This window comes from Juglans microcarpa x Juglans regia, chromosome 3S (genome assembly GCF_004785595.1).
Source record: "Juglans microcarpa x Juglans regia isolate MS1-56 chromosome 3S, Jm3101_v1.0, whole genome shotgun sequence".
Lineage (NCBI taxonomy): Eukaryota > Viridiplantae > Streptophyta > Magnoliopsida > Fagales > Juglandaceae > Juglans > Juglans microcarpa x Juglans regia.
In genome coordinates this window covers 5221871-5246737 of record NC_054599.1, presented here as the reverse complement: position 1 = coordinate 5246737, position 24867 = coordinate 5221871, and the positions used below count along the sequence as shown (strand labels likewise).

At 35.3% G+C, this 24867-nt stretch overlaps 2 protein-coding genes across 5 annotated transcripts; both read right to left on the bottom strand.

Moving 5' to 3' along the window:
* Positions 1-8304: 8304 nt before the first annotated feature.
* LOC121257553 (THO complex subunit 7A-like) lies at positions 8305-11466 on the bottom strand. Of its 4 annotated transcripts, none has more exons than XM_041158589.1 (3): positions 11123-11466; positions 9835-10501; positions 8305-8643 (listed from the first exon to the last, which is right to left on the bottom strand). In XM_041158589.1, the coding sequence occupies exons 2-3, from the start codon at positions 10426-10428 to the stop codon at positions 8512-8514; spliced, it is 726 nt and encodes a 241-aa protein (XP_041014523.1). In that variant the 5' UTR covers positions 10429-10501; positions 11123-11466; the 3' UTR covers positions 8305-8511. The 4 variants fall into 4 exon arrangements, with proteins under 4 accessions (XP_041014523.1, XP_041014521.1, XP_041014525.1 ...); XM_041158587.1 differs by having other exon boundaries at positions 9835-10455; XM_041158591.1 differs by having other exon boundaries at positions 11258-11466.
* Positions 11467-12610: 1144 nt separating this feature from the next.
* On the bottom strand, positions 12611-17484 carry LOC121257552 (histone acetyltransferase MCC1-like). The gene is given in 8 exon segments (XM_041158586.1): positions 12611-12940; positions 13737-13965; positions 14043-14142; positions 15825-15969; positions 16056-16165; positions 16167-16277; positions 16422-16522; positions 17121-17484. Coding segments are annotated over 7 exon segments (963 nt in total). The 5' UTR covers positions 16500-16522; positions 17121-17484; the 3' UTR covers positions 12611-12750.
* Positions 17485-24867: the final 7383 nt, after the last annotated feature.

Here is a 24867-nt window from a genome sequence, read left to right as displayed (position 1 = left end):
CTCATCCAACAATTCGTCAATGACTAGAATGGGAAACTTTGCCTTAACTATCTCCTTATTTAGTGCCCTATAATCGAAACATAATCTCCAACTCTCATCAGCCTTACGTACCAATAAAACATGGGAGGAAAAAGGGCTGGAGTTTGGTCTAATAACCCTTAATTTGATTAACTCAGTGACTATCTTTTCGATTTCTGTTTTTTGGTAATATGAGTAAAGATAAGGTCTGTTGGTGATGGGCTGACACCCTCCTTGAGGATTATTTTGTGGTCATGGGTACGAGGTGGGGGTAGTCCTTTAGGTTCACTGAAAATTCCATTAAGTTCCTGCAACAATTCAACCACCTGCTCATCCATAATTCTAGCATGTCTTCCATTTTTTTATCACAAACTATTTGTAACAAGATCCATTTGGCCTTGGCCAATGTAGCCCTAAGCATTTTATGACCATCCTCCACCACAGAGGAACAAATTTTAGCCCCTTCAACTTGACTAACTTACCACCATAAGAGAAACTCATCAACAGTTTAGAAAAGTCCCAGGTTATAAGTCCCAATGTCTCCAGCCATTGGATCCCCAAAACAATGTCACATCCAGCCAAATCAAGTAAATAAAGACCTTGCGCCTTCAGATTTACTGCATTGCACACTCCACTAGTCATTAAAATTTGACCATTAGCTACCTTAACCTTCAATGTAATAGAAGGATCTACCAGTAGCTTCAGTTTTGGAATCAAAGTGGAGTCTATGAAATTATGTGAGTTGCCTGAATCGACTAAAATCACCAACTTCTCTCCCTTTAAGTGGCCCACCAGTCTCATTGTACTAACAGTGGGTGGTCCCAACATTGCTACCAAGGAAATCTCAAGTTCCTCCACCTTACCTCCAGCCGTGTTTTCTCCACTTTTTCTATGTAGTCATCTGGCTGGTTGCCTTCCTCCTCCACTAACTCTTCTTAATCAGTTTGTAGGAAGTAAATCCTTGGGTTTTTACAGTTATGGGCTAGGCTACACTTTTCATCACAGTGGTAGCATAGTCCATTCTTGCGTTTTTCATCCATTTGGGACAAGGATACTGGCCTAGTGGCCCCAGGGTTCTAGGCCACATACTGCTACTGCCTCTTGAAAATGATCCTCAGGAAAATCCCCCAGTAGCTCCTTTCAGCTTCTCTAGCATTGGCTTGCTAGATTTTTTTATACTTAAGAGGTATTCCACTTGTATTTTTTCCAATCCATATGCCGCATTCAAATTGACTAGATTGACATTCTAATGGGAAGGCGTGTTTCATCTTTTAACCCATTGAGAAAGCAACTCAGCATGTGCACATCGGAGAGTCCTCTCAAACGATTGGAAAGGGCCTCAAACTATGCCTTGTAAGTCGTGATGGAACTAGTTTGTTTTAATAGAGTAAATGCCTCCATGGGATCGTCATACGTCATTGGACCAAAACGAAGGAGCTACGATCTGGTGAAAGCACCCCAGTCACAGAATTGGCCCCCTCCAAAGACTCTTGGTACCACACAAGAGCCTCCCAGTTCTTATGATAGGAAGCCATGAGCATGCGGTGAGGCATAGGAGTTTGATGAAAATCAAAGTATTGGTTCACCTTGAAGAGCCAAGGAGTTGGGTTGTCGCCATGAAAATGAGGGAATTCCAACTTAACACCCCTGAAATTCCCCCTTCTTGGATCTGGTGGCCCGAGGTCCTCATACTGAGGTTCACGCTACTAGTGCTGCTACTGGAGTTGCTGCTACTACTACTATTGTTGTTGTTGTTGATTTTGGGATAGGATGAATGTATGCATCATATTATTGAGGGTCTTTATATTAGTCTGTAATTCTTGTATGGATTGATGGTGGAGTGCATTTTGTTGTTGGACTTCATTTAGTTGTAGTTGAAAGGTTTCTTGCTGTTGATACTTAGATCTTATCTTATTTGCCATAGGATCGGTGGATACTGATACCAGTTATTATGTTCCTGTTGTGAAATGCAGTGTTGTAATGAGGGAATGACTAGGTTGTAACGTTGAGATGGTAGAATTGAGGAATCGAATTGCCTCGAAGGTGTTTGATAAAAAGCTCAAACGAGCCACACGTACATTGATAGAGGGAATACTTCGAGGGATTTTAGAACCTCCTTACAATCAAGCCTTAGCAATTTTCAGATTTTTTCCTCACCTTCGTCTCCACTTTATATTCCAGCTCTCACAACAAACTTCTAAGGCCCCGTTTGGTTGTTGGACTCTACTAAAATCAACTCAGTTCAGTCTAATTTTAAGCTGAGTCTAACATCTAAACACTCAACTCTCAAATCACTAAACTCATCTCAATTCAAAACTTTTTTACACGTAGGACCTATAACCATTTTCAATTCAACACCTCTTTACATGCGGGACCCACAATATTTTTCAAATTTTTATAAATATATTTAAATTCATTTTAATATTCAAACACATTTAACCTCATCTTAAGTGGGCCCCACAAAACTTACTCTACCATCTCAACTCATTACTATTTATAAAAAATTCAACTCATCTCAACTCAACTCAACATCCAAACCAACCTAACTGACTAGGGAATTGATAAACTAACTCACACAACACTAAACATATAATGATAATAAAAACACTGTGTTTGAAGTTGTTACATCTCAAACGGTAGGTATTACAAAACCCACTACATAAAACTAGTGAAAGAAAACGCTGTCGTATTCTCTGGCACTGAAATACTCTTGAACTAAGCCTTCAAAACTCCATGTTTCGCTCCCTTCTCTAAAAACGTTGTGCTTCATTTGAAGGATACGATGTCAATTCCATCTCAGCCCTTCAACACTTCACTTCTTCGACTTCACTTCAATAACTCAGTTCCCACTTTCTATCATCTTCCTTTCCTCTTGCCATCTAGGGTTCCTATTGCTGCCAGCTTCATAACATCTATCAATAGATCAACAATATTTACCATGATACGGTTGTGCCATGAACCACTTTTTTCCATCAACGTTGAGTCCAAATAGAGCACTCAAGAAAGAGAGAAGAATCTTGATGATCTATGACTCAATCTACTGTGGATTGGATGCCCTTATCTCCCAGATTTTGGATAAACTACTACATTTAGCTAATCTAATGTGAATCCCCTTATTTGAGTTGCTTTATAAACTCTTCCATTAATAGGTGAGAATCTGCATTTACTTTGTTCTTTTTTTTTTTAAATAAAAGTAAATAAAAAAAAAAGTGGTAAAAGCCCCAACTTTATTAATAGTCTCACAAAGGCGGAGGAAAGCCACAAATATAGCAACAACAAAAAAACAACTCTAGCGCCTAATATAAGGGAAGACTCCATTTATCAGTACGTACAAGGTGCCACGAAAACGTCTCCCCCCAAATTCCTCACCTTGAAAATCTAAACTCCGACTCTTTGCACCCTCCTTACAAGAAAATCCACAGCCATGTTAACTTCTCTATATATATGAAGAACTCGAACATTCAGCAAACAAAACAAATGAAGTGCTTCTTTCCAAAAGTCTCATAAATACCAAAACTTACACACACTCGAGCGAAACCATCCTACTATCACAGTCGAGTCCAATTCCACTAGGAAGTCCCTCAAACTAAGTTGATTACACAACTTAATCCGTCAAGAAAAGCTCAACACTCCGCAACAATGTTAGTGGCATGCCCGTAAAAATGAACAAACCCCGCAATAACCTTACCATGAGGTGAGAATCTGCATTTACATCTGCCCAACTAGTACCTTATTTAACAATAAGTCTAATCCCCATACTGAAAAGTAGTTTATTATTGGAATTTATATACCTATTTGGGAAATCAGTATTCAGATCTGAGAATGCAAATCTTCTCAACCAATTGGCAAAAACATGTCCAAAGCAAACCTTCTTCACAAATCAATTCGACTAATATGCTTGTTCTACTACAATATTGTGAACAAAATATTACTATCTTGCATGATCTAGTGAATATATGGCTAATGTCCAATAGATCCAATCCAACCCTTGATGATTGAACACACATGTAACACCCCGCTATTATTAATAAAGTCACTTTTTGAGATCTGGGAAAGCTGGAGTGCTACCACTGACCTTGACTTAAAAATATTTTTTTTTTCTAAAAGAAGCGCTAAGTACAAAGATTCCTTATAATAAATAGAGTCGTTTTGTATTGAAATATTGAAATCATATATGAGAGTGCATAGAAGCATTTATTAAAATTTTTCAAAATCTGTGTCATAAAATTTATAACTTAAAATCTCTATACATGATCTAGGTCACTGTCACGCCTCCTTAGACTAAGTCTCGTCCTACAACTCTACATTCATAAATATTTTGACCTAGGTGGTTTAAAAACATAAAAACAAACTAAAATGAGTTGATGAAAGATTTTGACTTATTTTTGTTGCCCAAAAACATCCAAAACCGAACTGATTTTCTACCACCACAAAACCACCTCCATCCACCTATTTTCAAGGGTGTTTTGAGGGATCTTCTGCCATCCAAATGATGCCCCAAGACCTAGAGTCATCTACAGGACCCTTGCAGCTACTGTGGAGAAGAAATAATGGTGGTTTAGGGCACTATTTCATTTTGCACAAGTGACCTAAGCTCATGCAAGCCAATCTGAAAATTTTTTAGATTTGAGCACCTCTCACTTCACCCAATCACTAAGCACCCAAGCCAACGTCCCTCACCCCTTAGCCACCTATGAATACTTCCCTCCCTTTCTCATTTCACCCACATCACAGCTCCAAGCATCCTCTTAAGCCTTGAGAGCATTTCCCCCTCTTAGAGATCAAAAGAGTGCAAACTGAGTGAATTTTGGTGAGTTTTTTAGTATTCTTGTATAAGGCAGTTTAGAGTGCTTGGAAGACCACGAAATTTGTAAGTTTTCTTTCTTTTGATCTTAGCTAGCATGTCAAGATTTTTTTTTCCAAGTGTTGGTACAAAATTTGGTTGAGTTTTGAGAAGGTTATGATGTTTAATGCAAAACTGGGTCAATTAAATGAAGGTTTGAATGATTGAATGTTTTTAATTGGAAATTTAGCTATGGCATGTCCTAATCATGATTTGATATGATCTATCATTATCCTAACGTGATTATGGAAAGTTAAATTTGTGATTAGAAGCATGTCATGATAGGTTTTAAACCTATATTGTTTTTATCATCAAGCATGAATCAGTTTTAAGCATATTAGTGATTAAGGATTTCTTAGCTTTGATTAAGTGTTGGGATGAACTTAATTACTCAAGGCTTAGACTTCATAATGTCCCTAAAGATGTTAGTAATCATTAATGATTAAAGAAAATATCATATGCATGCATTCATAGGGATCAATAGTTAAAAATACACATAGGCATCAACTAGGATGCATGCTACGGGTTGAGATTATTTGGACAAGTTCCACTTTGAATTTTGAAAATCTAAGGGAATATATGGTTTTAAAATGCCAAAAATATGAAGTCCATGAAATTTGGTTAAATTTGGAGTTCGTTTACAATTAGTGAAATTTAGGGCCTAAATAACAATTTTTGAAAGTCTATGGGTATTTTTGTAAATATATAATTTTTTTAAAGCCTTTGATTTTGAACATATCCATAAGAGTATTAACCCTAACTTAATATACACACGATTTATGCAGCTATGACACTAATTTTGAATTTTTCCAAAGTTTATAAGTTGGCCTCTAACTTATATCTTAATAAATTTCTTATGAATTATTGATAAATGCTTTATTTATTCTTCAATTATCATTTTGAGCATATATTATCATGTTATATGACACATCGAGTGCATACTTACATAACATATGGCATTTTCACCATTTTTACATATGACATTTATAAATGTCATTTTTTTGCATGAAATTTACTACATATGCACATGTCATGAAAAATATTTTTTTTAAAGTATAGCATGAAAATCATTTTATCATGACCCCAAAGGTCAGGATGGAGAATTATCATGGTGGAACTCCTCTGTCCACTTTGGAGTGTTTAATAATGGAGTGGTAACCCCCAAGTTGACGAACAACAGTCAACAAGTTTCGAATGGGTTCTTTTTAAAGAATGCTGAAGCAAAATCAACATGTTATGGCATCTAACGCTGGTGGGTGTACACGTTATGATTTTTATGATGTTATGTTATTTACCAATGCATTGAGAACGAATCTATAGACAACATAGTTTCAACGTAAGTTATACTACGGTCACAAGCAGGTACTCACAGTGCATATGGGGAACTGTGACATTACCACACATTATGTTATTAATTAAGATAATGATGTAAGTCTATGATGATGAAAGTTTATGATGAAATTTTTATGAAGAAGTTATGTCTTTTCAAAAATGATGACAAAATTACTTACTAAGTTAAAACCCGTGTCTTCATATTTTTAAAAGATGTTGAAGAATCTGGATAGGAGACATGCATACTGATTTTCGCATCTCATGCATTGCATATTTATCATTTTTTTCATAATTGATTTATGTTTGTGTCAATTAGTTGTTTAACTTACTGAGATTTTGAGTAAATCCCATCCTTTTATGGGACCATTATCATTCGTAATGATAAAAGTTGTATAAGGAATTGACTAAGACGAGATTTATGGAGCACTGGATTCGCATGATTGAGGAGGAGTTGGATCTGGAAAGGAATCTAGACTTAATTTTGATGTTTATACCCCAAATTCTTTATACTTTAGATCACATGAAGAGAATGATATGACTTTGTATATAAGTTTATGCTATTTTAGTATTTCGAACATGATGATTATCTAATGAAGTTGGGATGTTTTAGTTATTCTAGCATATTTTTTTACCTTAACTTTTTATTTCTGCTCCGATTATTGCATACTGCTAATTGGATATTATGATGCATTGCATATTAACTGTCATGAACGGGAGTATGTAACCTTGTATTGCATATCCCGACGCTCTAAGTTTTCGTTCCGTCCCAAGCAGGGATTGGAGCCGTCACACGTAGACATACTTAACATAAGGTTTTTATAAAATATTTCATACTGAGCTTAAAATCATAACTGATTATACTAATGATTATGCTATGCATGACTGATTTATCTGAATTAATTGACTGATTTGATTTATCTGACTAATCTAATTGGCTAACACACTTAACCCTGTATGGGGTTGTGAACCGGCCCCATGTCTCGCGGCCGCAAGGGGAGCTGCTGATAGTATTCTGGCATACTATGATGGATCACGCTTGAGTCTGTGGCTTGCACATCTATCATGAAACTGCATTAGTATCATGCATTTGAATGGTCATCTAATTAAACTGATTTGATCTTATCTGGCACTTGATCTTAAGAAAACTCAAGTGTCTTATGCAACATGAAATGTATGAGATGCATAATACATATATAACTATAATATGCGGAATGAAACATGATGAATGACGAGCATGCAAATACCATAACATGCGTATGCTAATCTTAATTTATGATCAAGCTACTTACCTTATAGTGTTATTTCCTAAAATTTCCAACACAAAATCGATCATGGTATTGAACTGGATATCTTGGGTTCGGTCATTGCACTTATGAAGGTTTATGGTTTTTTTTTTTTTTTTCCTAAATAACACGGAAGGAATATATTTATAGAGAGATTTTGGAGAGGGTCCCAACGAGTTTGAGTTGAACTCGGTTAATACATGTAGTGATACTAATATGCTTAACATTCAGTCGTTTTCATCTAATAAAAAAGTTTGAATTTAAAAACAAGATCTAGTAATTCATTCAATGTAGAATTTGCAGTAACTGAGATTGCATAGGAGACTTTGATTAGTAATGATTTTAAATTGAAATAAATTTTTAATATCCGATCTTTAAATTATAAAAAGAGTCTAACTCATTCAATAAATAATAAATAATATTTAACCTAATTATTAAGTCTAATTAAAACTCATAATCAATCTCAATAATTTATCGTTCATGAGCTTATCCAATATGACCCATTAAATATAATTTAAGCTCAATAAAAATTATTAATATTTCAACTTTAGAATTATTGAGTCAGGTCGTTACAACACAAGTCGAGGTCAGGCACTTGATTTTCATGGCATTTTCTAATGCTAATAAGTCGAGAACTTGTCCATGTGAACAAGTCTAAAAGAATTTATTGCTTTTCTTCAAAAGTGAGCCTCTTGTCATCGTGGCATTAGTGTTTCCTCAAACATTTCTTCGTCATCTCCCAACTTTCAGAACACGATAATCTCAATACTACCTATTGGAAATGATAGTAATCCACTTTAAATGTACAGAAAAACATAGTCAAGAAACTTATTCAAAACTTTTGGGAGAATTGACTAATTTCCAAGTAATAACGGATGTCTTTGTTTTGATAACTAATGCTACACCAGGAGAGAGATGTTCTGATTTCAATTACATTTTCCCCAATTCTAACCATAAAGAAAGATATACATAAACAGAAAAACATTAAAAGAAATTACCATCTTCCAACTGCAATACTAAGACTCAGACTAAACATTAGTCAACAGCCATTGCATCTGACCCCCCGCTAGCATCCTCAATCCCATTCTTCTGCTCTTCAGTCGCTATTCTCATCTCCTCAACCAAACTTTTCTGCTCTTCCTCTATGGTATTTTGCAACTCATCAACCTGCACAGAGGTTGAATAGAATGGAAAATTAGGAGCACAATATTTAGAGACGGTTTATCATATCAAGCAAATAATGATAAGAACGAAGGATGTACATGGAAATGGTTGGCCAACAAAGCTCTTAAAAGAAAACAGAAGAAGGAAATGGGATCGGAATGTGTTATTCGAGCCTATTTATATTATCAATAAAATCCTTGTTTTACTGATAAAAAAACAAAGAATGTGGTATTCGACAGGATTAGAAAGGCTGGTATTTGAATTGCACAGCTAGAACTACATGATTTTTTCTTCCCCGTGTAAAACACAAGCCATGGAAATTGTCAAATTGACAGGAAAGGCTCAAGATCAGCCTCATGAAAACTTCATATTCCCTGAGGAGATTCTACCCTGTGGAAACGCTCTTTAATAGAACTTTACAAGTCAAGACCAGTGGTTTCTCTGGGTGGGCCAGATATTCTTTTCCTGATGCTTCTAGTATGAATGCCTATGTTGTAAAACTCTACACTCTTTCCAACTAGTTAAACTTCACTTGAAGCTCTTAACTGGCAGTATAATAAAGTTCAATCAAATGTCATGCGTAAAGATTGTTGTGAATGCCAAAACCAAATATTTTTTCATAATCCCAACAAACCTTCAAGAATCGATACGAATGTTTTCAAAGAGAATGAGTAATTTACTGCAGCCACCAGGTGCTGTCAGTGTATTAATTCCCCATAAATCAATCAAGGCCATATTACACACTCAAATGGCATCTAACTCGAGCAATAAAAATGCCTTACAATTATTTTTCAGCCCCCACATATATGTGCCATAATGGTGCCAAGGGAGTTAGTGATGATGCAAAAACTTTCAACTGGCATGCGTAAGAAGTAGCTGGGACGTTTGTGAGTTGACACGGCAGCAAAACTAAGAGAGAAGAATTTCTTGTGAATAAAAAAACCCGATGATAAAGGTAATAGTAATAAAAAATCAAAGACTTCAAGCAAAGAGCTGAGTGCATCATAATAAAATCAGAACAGGCGCACTAAGGTCTAGATCAAATGTCACTTCGTCCCTCCTGAAGAATAGGGTGGAGAGTAAGTTCACAAATCCAAGACTCACTGGGAACCAATAAAACTTACCAATCAAAAAGATAACAACAAAACGGGAATGGAACAAAAGGATGAAAATTATATGCACACTGTCACATACCACGTGCAATAAAAGAGCAAACTGTTTCTTGCGAAGCTCCAGCAACCTTGAACCAGCTGTGTTCTCGGCATCCAAAGCTGCAATTTCTTTCTCTAGTTGCGATATAATCTTCTGTGTCTCTGATCTTGGTGGCTGCGCGGCAATCAGTTTCCTGATTGCCTCACACTCCTCTTTGTGCTGCCTCTCAATCTTACTCTCTTCAAGCTGCTTCTTAAGATCCTCAATGTCAGCCTGTGCTTGGACAATCTGCCTGTTTATCTCATCTTTCAACTCATTGAAGTTCTCCTTCTCTCTTACATTCGCATCAACAACCGCTTTGCTCTTGAGGAGTGGAATTTCAAATGTCGAAAGCTCCTGTAAGAAAGCTTTGGCAAGTTTCTCACAATCTCCATTATTATCTGCATCCTTCTCAATCTCAAGGACGAAAGAGGTGAACTTCTTCTGAAGTTTCTTCAATGGAGGTTCACCCCTTGTGGTTGTGGTGCGGGTTAGAAGCCTGTGTTTTATAATTATGTCCTCTTCATGCGGGCCAAAAGCATAGTTTGCTGTTACTGCTTCTCCCCTGCTGGAAACTTTCCTTCCTTTTGATAACATCTAAGCAGTTGATTCTCACTTGCTTTCCTGCATTACAGGTTTTCAAATAAATGACATATGTCATGATCTGCAGCTGCAACAAGTGAAACAAAGTAGGCGTAACATACATTTCTTTTTGTCTATTTTATGTATCCATCTTTTAATTACCATGAAAAAATGCACGAATTAGATACAACAAAAGTATTTTCCTTTGCTCGTATGTTGGTAAATGGCATGATATTTTTACAACATTATAAATCACCCTTTGTTAAAAATTCCAGATTCATAATAGACTGAATACGAAAACTCAACTAATAAATTAAAAAAAAAAAAAAAAAAAAAAAAAGACCAGAAAATGATAGTAGAAATGGATAGATATCACACACACCCCACACACTAACAATACGTATGTATGTAATCTGGTAAAATATTCTTAATTTAGGAATTTTACCCTGCCCCCGCCCTGACTGGAATTTGCTGCATCGACCCTACATTGGGGCGGGTTAGAAACACAATTCGTCCGTTCATATGAAAAATAACTCATAAACCAGATCAACCAGAATATAACCAACATATCTTACAAACCAAAATACAGAGACCAACAATCAATTCTCTCTTTTTTAAGGGGCCAACAACGAATTCTCTAAACCAAATAAAAAATAATAAACCAACAGAAATCACCAAGTCCCTGGAAACCGGAAAACACAAATCATACCTGCGAATCTAGAGATCTGTTCGAATGGGAAGAAAACCGAGATATTTAAGAAACTGAAATGGCGGACTGGCAGTGGTGAGGTTCTGCGACGAGAGAGAGAGAGAGAGAGAGAGTGTGTGTGTGTGTGTGGCGGACCTCCGTGGGCAACGGCGTGAAGAGGAGAAGAAGTGGAGGCGTGGTGCTGCTTAGCTGGTGAACGGCGACGGCGTGAGGTCCAGAGAGGTTTTGGGAGTTGAACCCTAAAAACCTGAACTCGAAGTGAACAAATGAGATGAGACGTAAAAAAGGAAGGAGCTTGATTTCAGTGGAAAAATGTGACGTACAAAACGTTGCGTTCATCTCATTTCACCTCCAAGGCTCCAATTACGTCAAAATGCAAAAATAAAAAATAAAATAAAAATTGAGTACTTACTCTTTAGGATTTATCCTGTTATATGAATTATAATAGAATCTTCCCATAATTTTTCATCCAACGTATCCATCATTTAGATGTTGGGTTGAATTGAAATAAATTAAATTTTTTATAAATAATAATGAGTTAAAATAGTAAAGTAAATTTTGTGAGACTTATCTAAAATGAATTTAAATATATTTTAATGTTAAAATGAATTTAAATATATTTATGAGAAGTTAAAAATATTATAAGTTCCGCGTGTAAAGAAATGTTGAGTTGAAAAAAATTATACATCTCACGATTAAATAGGGTTTGAATTAAGATGAATTTAATGATTTAAAAATTGAATATTTGAGTATTAAACTCAGTTTAAAATTAGACTGAATTAAGTTCCAAACGTGGCCTAAAACTAATATTATGAAAAACGGGTGATTCAATTATAAGCTATATATATATATTTATATATATATATATATAACTCAATTTTTTTAGAAAAGAACTATAACTAATAAAAGAAATAAAAAATAGATAAATTATTCTATTAGCTGGTGTATAAAACATTCGGGCTTATGAATAAAATGTTTCAAAGAACAAATTTATCTAAAAAAGTTACTACATTATTGTTATACTTTCTTTAAAAAAGTTACCTTTAAAACAATTTTTAAAAGATTTGGCCTCCTTTGTTTTAAGAAATGAGATAAATTGAGATTAAAATTAAAAGTTGAATAAAATATTATTAAAATATACTTTTTTAATATTAATTTTATTTTAGAATTTAAAAAAGTTAAATTGTTTATTTTATTTTGTGTAAAAATTTGAAAAAATTGTAATAAGGAGATGACATGAGTTGAAAGATGTTGTGATAACAAACTAGACATTAATTACTATTTACTTCTCTAAATTTTTTTTATAGATCGGTTAACATATGTTAGAAAAACTATATTTACAATTCAGTAAGATTTGATTTGCAAATCCTAAGCTGTCTCTACCCTTTATTTCCATTTCCAGCAATCATGAAACTGGGCATTTTCAGAATTCAGAAATGCTAAAACTAAGAATTCTGTGTAAATTATCAAAAAATTGAAAGAATAACATGAGACTGAAACATTTCATGAATTTTTTTCAGTATAAAAAGTTAGTTCCAGGACTATTTCATGGCTTCAAGAATAAGTAAAAATAAAGGGATGCAGGCGTGGAGTAGAAAGGAATACATCATTTTATGGGAGTAAACAAATCAAACACACTCATGACCAGAACATTCAGCTGTCAAATTTCTATTGTTTTGGGTTGTCGATACAAGAGAAATGGTTTCTTTACATTTCGGCCATTTTGGGACCTTCCCATCTTCTTCATTCTTGCATATCTTTGCAGCTACTGTCTTAAAACCAGTCTTCATGTAACCTACCATGATAGTAACAAGCGCTCTGCAAAATGGAGCAAAAAAGACAGTTACTGTTCTCTCAAGGATACGTTTATTTGCTTGAAAGAACAATGCCAAAAACGGAGATAATAATTATACATGATTAGTTGACAATGCCAAAAAAAAGCATCAAACATAGCTAATAACAAGTATATCCAGCAGCATCTAATGCAATTCTCATGTCAGGAAAAACAAGTGAGAGAGTTGGCAAAATAGAACAAGATTTTTCAAAAAGAACCTGATAAATACTAATTTGGATGAATTTGTGGTCATACAGGTAACTTTTGCCTAGCCGCTGTTATTCAGAAGGTGCATGTCGGTTTTCATACTTTCAAGACAAAACCAGAAGGCTGCTCACCTCTTAGCACCAGGTGTGAAGATTAGTCTTGCTATTATTAATTACAAGATTAATCACTGCCATGCAATCATAAGATTTTACTACTTGAAATACAGAGGCTTATCTTATTTTAGTTGTCGCATCAACTATAATACCAGTTGAAATCTTTTTGTTTTATAGTTAATACCAGTTAAGATCTAGATACTGATTACCAACAAAACAATAATACCGAATAATTGTATGCATGTTTCATCATTTACCATGTAGCAAATGTATTTAATTAATAGTTGTTTATATTGAGGACAGCTTCTAGGCAGGTTACCAAGATGTTCAAGAGTTTTATGCCACCCGTCAAAGACAACTTCTGGAACCAATTTCACATTTAATTGAGATGGAGATACTATTCCCAGCAATATGTGGGATACACTGACCAAATCAAGGATAAAGGATGTTTTGTACTTACAGTGGTGAGCAAGGAGAAGCACCACCATTTACGTAGCACACAAACAAGTATGAGTCATAATGCCGACTGTTGATCAAGTAGAAACCTTGCAACCTCCTTAAACACTGGAATGACATTTTCTTGTACAAATGTATTGCAGCATTATTGTAATAAATGACGTGCAAGTAAACTGCACGGCAAGTTGGGATACTTGAGGCGTATTTTATGACCTTCCGAATTAATGAAGACGCTGCAATTCATCAGGAATCAGTTTTGGGGCATGTAAGGAGTTTCAGAAGTTATATCAAATGGAAAACAGACTCCTACCTATGCCACAATTTCTATAGGATTCTACTACTCCCAGCGTCAGAATGTAAACTAAAGTTTGATCTGATTTCAATGAGTCGTATCTGAGCATATCCACTATCTACAAGGCCAATGTTGGTCAAAATGAATTATGAGAAACGAGGAAAAACAAAGACAAAAACATCATCAACAAGAGCTTAATTTTGTTTTTTGTTTTGATTTCCCCTTTTTACTGATAAGTGCAAAAACAATAATAGGAAAAAATTACTCTCAGATTTTTGTAAAATCTTGAATAAAGAACAAACCTTTATAAGCACCATACCTTCTGTAAATGTGGTTTGCAATTAAAACACACGAACAACAATAATAATAGTAATAATCCATCAAAAAGTCAAAATGATGCAAGATTACAAAATTCAAATGATTCTAAGCCCTTTAATTTAGGTAGTAAACACCATGGTTGGTTAAAAGGAAGTATTTATAGAGAATCTCAACAAGGGCCTGCAATCAAATCCGATAGGGATTTTTGGAATCAATAATCTCCTTATGGAATATCTCATGGTAGCATCTGCAAGACTAAACATGAGCCAAAGATCCAGTAATTGGGCTTGAAGAGTAGCCAGCAAGTACTTTCTCAGGAGTCTTTTTTATATGTAAAGGATATCACATTTATTTATTTATTTGTTTTTGAAGCGTTAGGGGCATGACCCAAGTACACAGGAATTTCTTTTTTGTGTACAAAGGAGAACATCTATTATAATGGGTAGGGTACCAAGGATTTGCAGAGTCTACAAAAGAAGCAAAGTGGGTACTGTTGTGGACCGTAGTCCATTCATACAAAAATATAAGCATGATTGTCTTGACTCTAGCAGCCTTCCAAATACTCTATGTTAAGCACAAAGCAGCCCTCTTCCAAATGTCTATCTCCATGTTTCAACCCAGTATAGCTCCCCAAGCCACCATTAACTCCACCACACCAAGTGGCATCACCCATTGTATCCCAAGAAGTCAGAAGATCGCTACCCACAAGGCCCCAACCGCTTCATAGTGAAGCAACAAGTGGCCAATAATTTCCCCACACATCTTGCACATGAAACAACAATCCATCGCCATTATGTGCCTTTTCATCCATCATTAGGATATTTGTAATGACCCAAAAAAGGTTCAAGCCACATTTGGGCCTATACTTTGAAAAGACTAGTCAGTGTTGTAATTGGAGCCCTTGGAACCATTATTAAGGGCAAAAACTTCTTCCCAAACAACATGAAATCTAATTCGCCACTTTTTTATACTTAATATGAGATGTTACAATCTCTCCCCTTAATTTTCTGACATCTTCACCAAGTCATCCCATCATAAGTGCCACAGCTCAAGTTCCACACTTTTAATTGAAATTGGCTCTAATAATATTTGTAACAATCCAAAAAAAGCCCAAGCCACATCAAGACCATACTCCAAAAAGACTAGTCAATGTTGCAATGGAGCCCTATAGAATCATTATAAAGGGCAAGAAATTATATTTCCCAAACAATGTGAGGCCTCATTCACCACCTTTCTACTCTCAATATGGGGTATTGCAATCTTCTCTAAAACCGACGTCCATACAAAGAATGCCACTATTAGGTAACCTTGTTCCAAATGAACTGACCTTAACTTTGTCTTCGATCCACACCATTATGTTTCAGAAGTTTTATCATAGACCTTAAAATCAAACCACACCTTGGGAAATGAGGATGAATGGAAAAAGGACATGAGGTATGAGAGTTTAGTAAATTGTGGGCTAGAAAAATTTGGAGCAGTTACCTCACTTTCTCTTGCAAGAACAATTCGTGCAGTTACAAATCCAACGAGTTCATCACTCTGACCATTTGGCCGACTACGGTCAACAGCAGCCCACGATACAATTTCGCGTCCATTAACAACATTTTGGAAGAAATCAAACTCATACCTGAAGATTAGCACCATGTTATGGAGAAGTAATTACATCATCCTAAAGTCTATAACCAACTAAGGGTATCAGATGAGAGCATATACCTGATGGGAAACAAATCACCATGGATTCGCTGTAAAATCTCAAGGTCGGAGGGACGTATAGGCCTATAGCATATACTTGGATGGTGAGACAGTTTTGGGTTTACCATCGAAGATTGTGTGGTTAATCCCCGGCAAAGATCTGATATACACAGAGAACTGATCCACAAAATTCTTCCATTTATGCCAGATCAGCCACAAAGGCCAGGCAGCAGCAGCAGAAAACTGCAAGAGAAATTTCGCTTTTCATTACTTACTTAAGATTACAAATCATATGCACACAAATAAAGGCAACAGATAAAAAAAAATTGATAAGTTAAGGCAAAAAATAAAAATGATTCCTGAACGGACAAAAACCAGTGTCTTTACTCTGCCAACAGAAGGCAGCACACCTAGAATCAATAATGATTGCCGTTTGCATGATCTCGTCTTGCTGAACCTATGCATGGTAAATTCGATCGCGCATAGACCTTGCCCAATCCTCTCTCTCTCTCTCTCTCCCCCCCCCCCCCCCCCCCCCCAAAAAAAAATAAAAAATAAAAAAAGAAAAAGAAAAAGAAAGGTAAAACACAAACAACTACAGCTTTTAAATAGATAAGCAAGTCTAGGTTTCTACAATCTGTAGCAACATTTAAGCCATCATTGATTCTGCATAAAACCAAATTGATCAAGCTCACGGCCAAAATAACAGTCAAGCATAAACCTTCCATAACGGTCTTAAGATTCACACCCATACTGTACAGGACATACAAAAAAGCAATCTTCTTTTCCCAATAAAGACCCTAATTTCTTGAACTTGACTAAACTATATCAAACATTTCAATCTAGATTTTCAGGCATAAGATGCATTAAAATACCCCCAGAGAGAGAGAGAGAGAGAGAGCGCACTACACGCCATACGAATTCAAGATTAAATAGCACAACTTTTCATCGAAACCACGAGGCATTAAAATTACATAACGTCATGAACTACGAACGTATACAAAAACATCATCAAACACCAAAACTAAATGAACAAACAGAAACCCAGATGAGACCTAAGGGAAAAACTGAATCAGACGCACTTACCTCATTGGGACTGGCTCAAAGAAGAAGAGAGAGGATCCGGAAAGACAGAAAAAGAAGGATCAGATGTTGTTGCCTTGCAAGTTTAGAGCAGAGATACAGGAACGAAAATGTCGGGGTTTCGTTTGTCGGTTCCAATCTTTCACAAGCATACTTTTCTAGTTTTTTGGGAACTTGGTGGACTTCAATTGTGATGCGTTTTCAATGTAGAAATTGGAATCTTTCTTGTGCTTTGCTTCGGTGGATTGGTTCATTGTTTGATAATTTCGGATCGAGCAATCCTACCAACTACACTTCCAATCTTATTCTTATCAAATGCGGCTTGATTAATGTTAGATCTAGCATGGAGTAGCACGCGTACTCATTTTTTTTTTTTTTAAAGAAAATTATCATAGTTCATTGATTAAAAAACTTACATTTACGAGCAGATACATTCTAAAATATTTTCATATAAAAAATGACATCATAAACTAAAATAATACATTTGAGTTCTACCAGTACACTATTTTCTTTTGTGATTGGTCTGATCTCTACTATTGTTGATATTCTTTATAGACAAATGTTCAAGAGACAGCTCAACTTCATCATATATAAAAGGAGATGACTCCAACTCTACAAATGAAAGTCCAAAAGACAAACTCTTTTTTTTTTTTAATTAACAATAAAGAAATAAAAAAGGAAAGCAATAAGATAAATACAAAAAATGACGGATTACAGTTTGGACCAACTCTGATAAACTTCAAAATCTGTGACGATGCATGAAAGCAACACACTTGTCCCTTTTCAACCACAAAGGTCAGATCTAAAAAGATCTGGTGGTGGTGAGTCCAGTGATCTGGAGCGTATGGCGAGAAGAGCTATCGGAAAGGGATGGCGTGTAAAGACCACGAGCAGATGTGGGCGGCGCATGAGGATCACTCACAATGATTTTTGCAAAACCGCCACTTTCTTCCGAACAATTTGCGGCCTAGGAGTCTGCTTGTGCTGCGCATATCTCTCGGGAGTTGTCGGAAAGTTGTGAACCTGTCTTTTTCAGTCTTGAATGAAACAAAATAAAACTAAGTAAAGAACTACCTTGATAGACAAGGTGGATGGATGGAGGAACGAGAAAGATGAGAGGGAGAAGGAGAGTCGCCTCCTCTCGCGTACTTTTCTTGAAAAAACCTAGAGTCTACTATTAAAAGAGAAATGTTACGCATCATCCCACATCACACACCAATATGTAATTTATCATTTTTGCCATTCTATTTAAATACACACATATTGAATATTGGAAAATAACAAATCACATGTTGGTGTGTGGCGTAGGGGATGATGAGTAGAATTTTTCCGATTAAAAAAATCATTTTCTATGTGGATTTCTTATTTATCTACTTTTTTCAAATAAGTGTGCGAAGAACTGTAAATACCATTTCTTTATTATCTTTAGATCATTCTTTAATGTATTTTTAAAAAAAAATTACGAGTTGATGGACATTATCACTTTATCATAGTAAGATGAAAGTAAGACGAATATATACTTTGTAGAATTTTCCTCTCGGATCACCTATACCATGTTACATGTCACTATGAGAAATATCTTATGACATATAAACGACAATTTTGGCCGTTCATATTTTTCGATATAGTAAGTAATTGTAGTCATGTTGATATCTTATAATAGGATAAGTATATTACTTCAACCTTACTCTCAAATGACTTAATAGTTTTTGTAAACAAACAATAAATAAAGTCATGAATATTTCTCATAACGAAAAAAGCCCTCTTATTATTATTTTTTTAAAATTCAAATGTCTTATTGTTATTTTATCATAGGTAATATACAATTTAGACTAGGATATATTTGGGTAATAAGATGAGATGATAATTATGTTAATCGTAGTGAAATGATTTGTGAATATTAGTGAAATCATTTAAGTTAAGATGTTTTAATGGGTTTTGAAAAATGAAAGAGAAAAAGTTAAATAAAAATATTATAAAATTACAAAATTATTTGAATTTAAATTTTGTTTTGAAATTTAAAGAATTTGTATTGATTTTGGTGTTTTGTTAGAAATTTTGAAAATGTTGTATTATTTTTTTGTGTTTGGATAATGATTAGATAATGATTAAATAAAAAAATTTAAAATTTAAAATTGAGAAATATTTTGTATTTGAGTGGTGTTTATAACGAAATTATGAGAAGTTTTGATATAAGATTTATCTCATCTCACTACTCAAACAAGTCCTAATAACATCCACATTCAATTAGAGAGAATTTGAATTTACATTATTCATTCAATAAGAGCATCTACTAAATATTTACATATTTTAAATATTTCGTAAGTCAACTACTAAATAGCCTTTCTCTCGTGACTTCATGAGGCAAAAGTTGGTTTCCTTCCGTTTGAAGTGAAGGGTGTCGTTTTCTGTGGGCAATCTACTTGAAGTTCACTGTTTGTCTCTGTTAGTTTCGGATTGCTTTTTCATTTTCTATCCTCTCAGGGTAGAGGATATTGCTAATCTGTGGAAGAAATTATCTCTTACGGAGGAGGAGATATAAGATGTTGTTGTTGAGGATGGTGCTATCCATGCAACTATGGAAATGGATAAATTTTGTTTGATTGGCAAGATTATATCTGGTAAAAGGGTCAATCATGATGTGTTTAAGTCTACCATGTCAAAAATTTGGAAGCTTGATTCAAATGTCAATATTATTAAAGTGGGAATGAATTTGTTTCTTTTTGAGTTTGCTTCAAAAGTAGCTCTCCAACATGCTTGGGATGGTCAGCCTTGGTTGTTTGATCAATGTCTTCTATGCTTCGAGTATTTTGATGGCCTTACTCTACCATTTGATCTTATTTTTTCACATGCTTATATGTGGGTCCAACTTCACAACTTACCTTTTGGTTGCATGAATTCTGATGTAGGTTTGCAAATTGGTGGTTCAGTTAGGAAAGTTATTAATGTGGAAGTTGATAATATGGGCATTGGGTGGGGAAATTCTCTATGTGTTCTTGCTGAAATTGACATCTCTAATCCACTAATCCTAATTAATATTCAAGGAAAACGTGCATTTGTTCAATTTAAGTATGAACGTGTCCCTCATTTTCTGTTTTGGTTGTGGGATGATTTCCCATTCTACTATGGTGTGTCCTAGTAAAAAGACTTCTGGTTATGATGGTTCTACGTTACCATTGTAATATGGTGGCTTGTTGAGGGCTTCTAGTTCTTTTCAAACTACTGATCTGGGTCAATTTATTCTTGTTATTCCACAATGATTTGCTTCATTCTCTGATGGTGGCAAGATGGTGGTTTCTGATGACCAATTTGTAAGTGGTAATTGCTCTAATCAGTTTTTAGTGGTTTTGATTTGAGTATGCAGGATTGGCTGGACAAGTAGTTACTTCCACAAATCTTATTGTTAAACAGACCATTCCATCTATAGAGTTGATAACTAAAAAAACTACTACGCTCAACCCTTCATGTACTTCTACTGTACATTCATCACAAGGTCGTGCTTCTATTTTCTATTTTTAATCCCTTCTCTAGTTTTTCTATTCTTCATGAGAATGATGGTTGTTTTATAAGGGATGAGGATGTTATTTCTCCTAATGTTGTTGACTTAATTTCAAAGAAGAATGTGTCTCAAGCTAAATCTGTGTTTGATGGTGCTCCTATTGGTTCTCTGGTGAAGTGGAAGAGGCAGAGAAGGGGACGAAGGAAAGGACCTGTTTCTAACTCTCTTGTTCATGCTGAAGGTCGTAAGGAGAAGATTTATCCTAAAGGTTCTGACTTGCCATCTGAGTTTCCCTTAAAACCTTGTAGGAAAACTAGATCTACAAGTCAGAATTCTAATGTATCAGCTGAGGCTGTGCCGCTGTGGTATAGCCCCACCGGGAAAAATAAAACTTCTAAGCTGGAACTGCTGAGGGATTGGAATCCCTCAGATAGTTTGTGATCTTGATTGTAAGATCAAGATTAAGAAGCCATCTATTGTTTTTTTTTTTTAGTGGAATCTAGGGTACTTAACTGGATAGATTAAAGTCTCATTTGGGTTTTCAATGTTTATTTATAGTTGATGGTGTTAGTGAAGGTGAGGGTTTGGCACTGTTTTGGAAAGATAATATACCCCTTACAATTCAAAGTTACTCACCTCAACATATTAACTCCTGGGTGACATAGATGGTGGTTTAACTTGGATGATGACTTGCTTTATGGTCAAAGAGAAACTAATCAAAAGGTTGCTAGTTTTAATGTGCTCAGATGATTAAATCAGTTAAAAGCTCAAGTATGGCTTTGTATTGGTGGCTTTAATGAGCTTCTATATACGTCTGAGAAAAGTGGTGGGGCTTGTAAAAATAATAAACAACTGCAGATTTTCCATCAAACTTTGAAGGAATGCCAACTTAGTGATTTGGAGTTTGCTAATGGATTTTTTACTCGGTCTAACAACAGAAGGGATGACAGTTTTACTAAAGAAAAACTGGATCGGGCAATTGCTTCAAAGTATTAGTGTGATGCATTTGGGGATGAGGATATTCAGGTGCTGCCTACTTTATCATCTAACCATTGTCCTCTATTGTTAACAATTCTACAAAGACAACAACAAGTTGTTCCTCAGTGTAGAATTAGTAGATATGAAGCTAATTGGTCCTCTTATGATGACTGTCAAGAGGTTGTTAAACAGATGTGATCATCCACTGGTACTCCTAATGGGTCTTTCTCTTCAATTATGTATAAACTCCAAGCAGGGATGCATACTTTGAAGGGGTGGAGTCATTGTAAGTAGCCTATTTCTAGTTCTTCTCTGCAATCCAAACTGAGTAGATTATGTTTCCTGCAACAATTTATGTCTACTTCTTCTGTTGGGGAAATAAAATAGCTTCAAAGGGATATTGATGTCTTATTAGAGAGATTGAATATGAAGTGGAAGCAACGAGCTAAGGTGCATTGGCTCCAAAAATGGGATAAAAATACAAAGTATTTTCATTTCTATGCTACACAAAGAAGGAAGAGGAATAATATATAGTGTGTTACTGATGAGCAAGGTGTTGTGTTTACTAATCCCAAGGACATTGGCTCTGCTTTTACTCATCATTATCAGCAACTTTTTACTTCATCTAATCCCTCAAATATTGATTTTTGTCTTGCCAATCTACCAGAAAAAGTCACACCTGAAATGATTGCAGATTTGCTTCAGCCTTTTATTGTGGAAGAAATTGAGATTGTCCTATTTCAAATGGGTCCTCATGAAGCCCCAGGACCTAATGGTTATGGTGCCTGTTTTTATCAAGAGCACTGGCTAATTGTGAAAGAGGAGGATTGTCATGATGTTCTTTCCTTTTTAAACTCAAATAGTTTCATTGCTAAGATTAATTTCACTTATCTTGTCATGACTCCAAAGAAGCATATTCCTCAGTTTATTACTGAATATCGTCCAATCAACCTTTGTTATGTGTTGTATAAACTCATTTTAAAAGTTCTAGCTAATCGATTGAAAAGGATATTGCCTAGCATTGTCTCACCAACTCAATATGCCTTTGTGCCTAGTCATTAATTTAATAATTTCTTATAATATTTTGGCTTTATATGATACTCTCCACACCATGAATAGCCAACTTTATGGTAAAAATGAGGGTTTATGGCTTTAAAATTAGATATGAGTAAAGTATATGACCGCATTTAATGGGTTTTTCTCAAGGCTATGTTGAGTAAGTTAGGATTTGCACCAATTTGGATAAACCTGATTCTGGAATATGTTTCTCCATCAACCTTTCCAGTTTTGGTGAACGGCTCCCCTTAGCAGATTTTTCAACCACAAATAGGTCTCAGACAAGGTTGTCCCCTTTCACCATACCTCTTCATGTTATGTGCTGAAACTCTAAACTCTCAACTTTCAGCTCTTGAACATCAAGGATTAATTTCTAGTATACCTATTTCTAAGCGTGTATTGTCAATGAACCACTTGTTTTTTGTCGATGACAATCTAGTTTTTTGTCAAGCTAATATGATTGAATGGGCAAGACTTAATTAGATTTTGGGGTTGTATGAAGAGGCTTCTGTACAGTTACTTAATATAGAGAAAACATCTTCTTTTTTTCAACAGAAACACAAAGCCTGAGACTAAGGATTATCTTATGGAGATTGCTGGTTTAAATGCTTCTTCTAATTTGGAGAAATATCTTGAACTCCCCTTATTGGTAGGGAAATCTCAAATGAGGGCTTTTAAGGATATTGTGGATAAAATAAGAGGGAAGATAAGAAACTGGAAGAACAAGTTTCTTTCCTAGGTTGGGAAAGAAATTCTTATAAAAGTTGTGCTTCAATCTATGCCTACCTATTGTATGAGTGTTTTCCTATTGCCTAAAACTCTCTGTCTAAAACTAAACTCTTTGATTTCTAATTTTTGGTGGGGGAGTATTGATGCTGGAAATAAAATTCATTGGAAATCTTGGAGTGTGTTCTGCACTGGCAAAAAGTAAGGTGGGTGTGGCTTTTGAGATTTGACATGTTTAAACTTAGCCCTTTTGGCAAAAAGGCATGGAGATTTCTTACTTCCCCAAACTCTCTTCCTAGCAAAATTTTCAAGGTTAAGTATTTCTCAACTTCATCTGTGTTACAAGCTGATCTTGGCCCAAGGCCTTATTTTGTGTGGAGAAGTATTTGGCAAGCCATAAAATTACTTAAGGATGGGGTTATTTGGAGAGTTGGCAATAGAAGGCAGATCCACATTGGGAAAGATAAGTAGCTACCAAGAGAGAGTTCTTGTATTGTCCAATCTCCTACACAAATTCTAGATATTGATGCTTTGGTGGAAGACCTGATTGATACAAAAATTGGTTGGTGGAATGTTGAGTTAGTGAAGAATATTTTTACTAAAGCCAATTCCTCTGCTATTTTATAGATATCGGTAAGTGTTTATATGCTCTTGATGAGTTGGTATGGAGAGGTACTTCTAGTGGTACCATGACTATAAAGAGTGTCTATCACATGCATATGGCAGCAAAATTAAATCTCATAGGTGAAGCCTCAAACACTAGAGATTTTGCTATCTGTTGGAAACAAATATGGGCTCTACCTACTACTAATGCAGTAAGGAATTTTCTGTGGATAGCTGGTACGAATTTTCTTCCAACGAAACTAAATCTTTATAAGAGAAAAATTATAACAGAGTACCCTTTATGTCCAATCTGTTTGAGGGAGGAAGAATCACCTGGTCATATACTATGGTCTTGTCCAGCTGCTGTGGATGTTTGGGTTTTGGGTAATAAAAATCTACAGAAAGCTTCTATCACTGATCTTGATTTTGCTCAAATCTATAAGCAGGTATCTGCTAGATTGAATGTTCAGGAGTTAGCTTATTTTGCTTATATTGCTCGAGCCTTGTGGAACAGGAGGAATTCTTTGGTTTATGAGGAGAGTTTCTCCCACCCTTCATTCTTGTGTCATCATGTTGTCCAAGAGTTTCATGCATATCAACAAGCTATATAGTCCTTTATTTCAACACATATACCATATCCACCCATGATTGTGAATTGGAAATTACCACATGCTGATTGGATTAAGATTAATTGGGATGTTGCTACATAGAAACATTCTAACAAGATTGGTATTTGTGTTGTACTCAGAGATTGTGAACTGTGTTGAGGAGTGTGATGAAACCATTTTTTTAGTGTTCTAATGCTGCACTTGCTGAAGCTAGGGGTTTATTTGAAGTTGTGGTTCTGTGTAAGCATCTTGGCTTAAGTGAATGCTTGTTAGAGGGTGA

What these genes read in the sequence shown, in the direction of transcription:
- LOC121257553 (XM_041158589.1), bottom strand. Translation starts at nt 10,428, where the DNA reads ATGTTATCAAAAGGAAGGAAAGTTTCCAGCAGGGGAGAAGCAGTAACA. An exon ending in TTGCTCTTTTATTGCACGTG is followed by an intron (nt 8,644 to 9,834) that starts GTATGTGACAGT and finishes ACCTCTGTGCAG; the next exon opens with GTTGATGAGTTGCAAAATAC.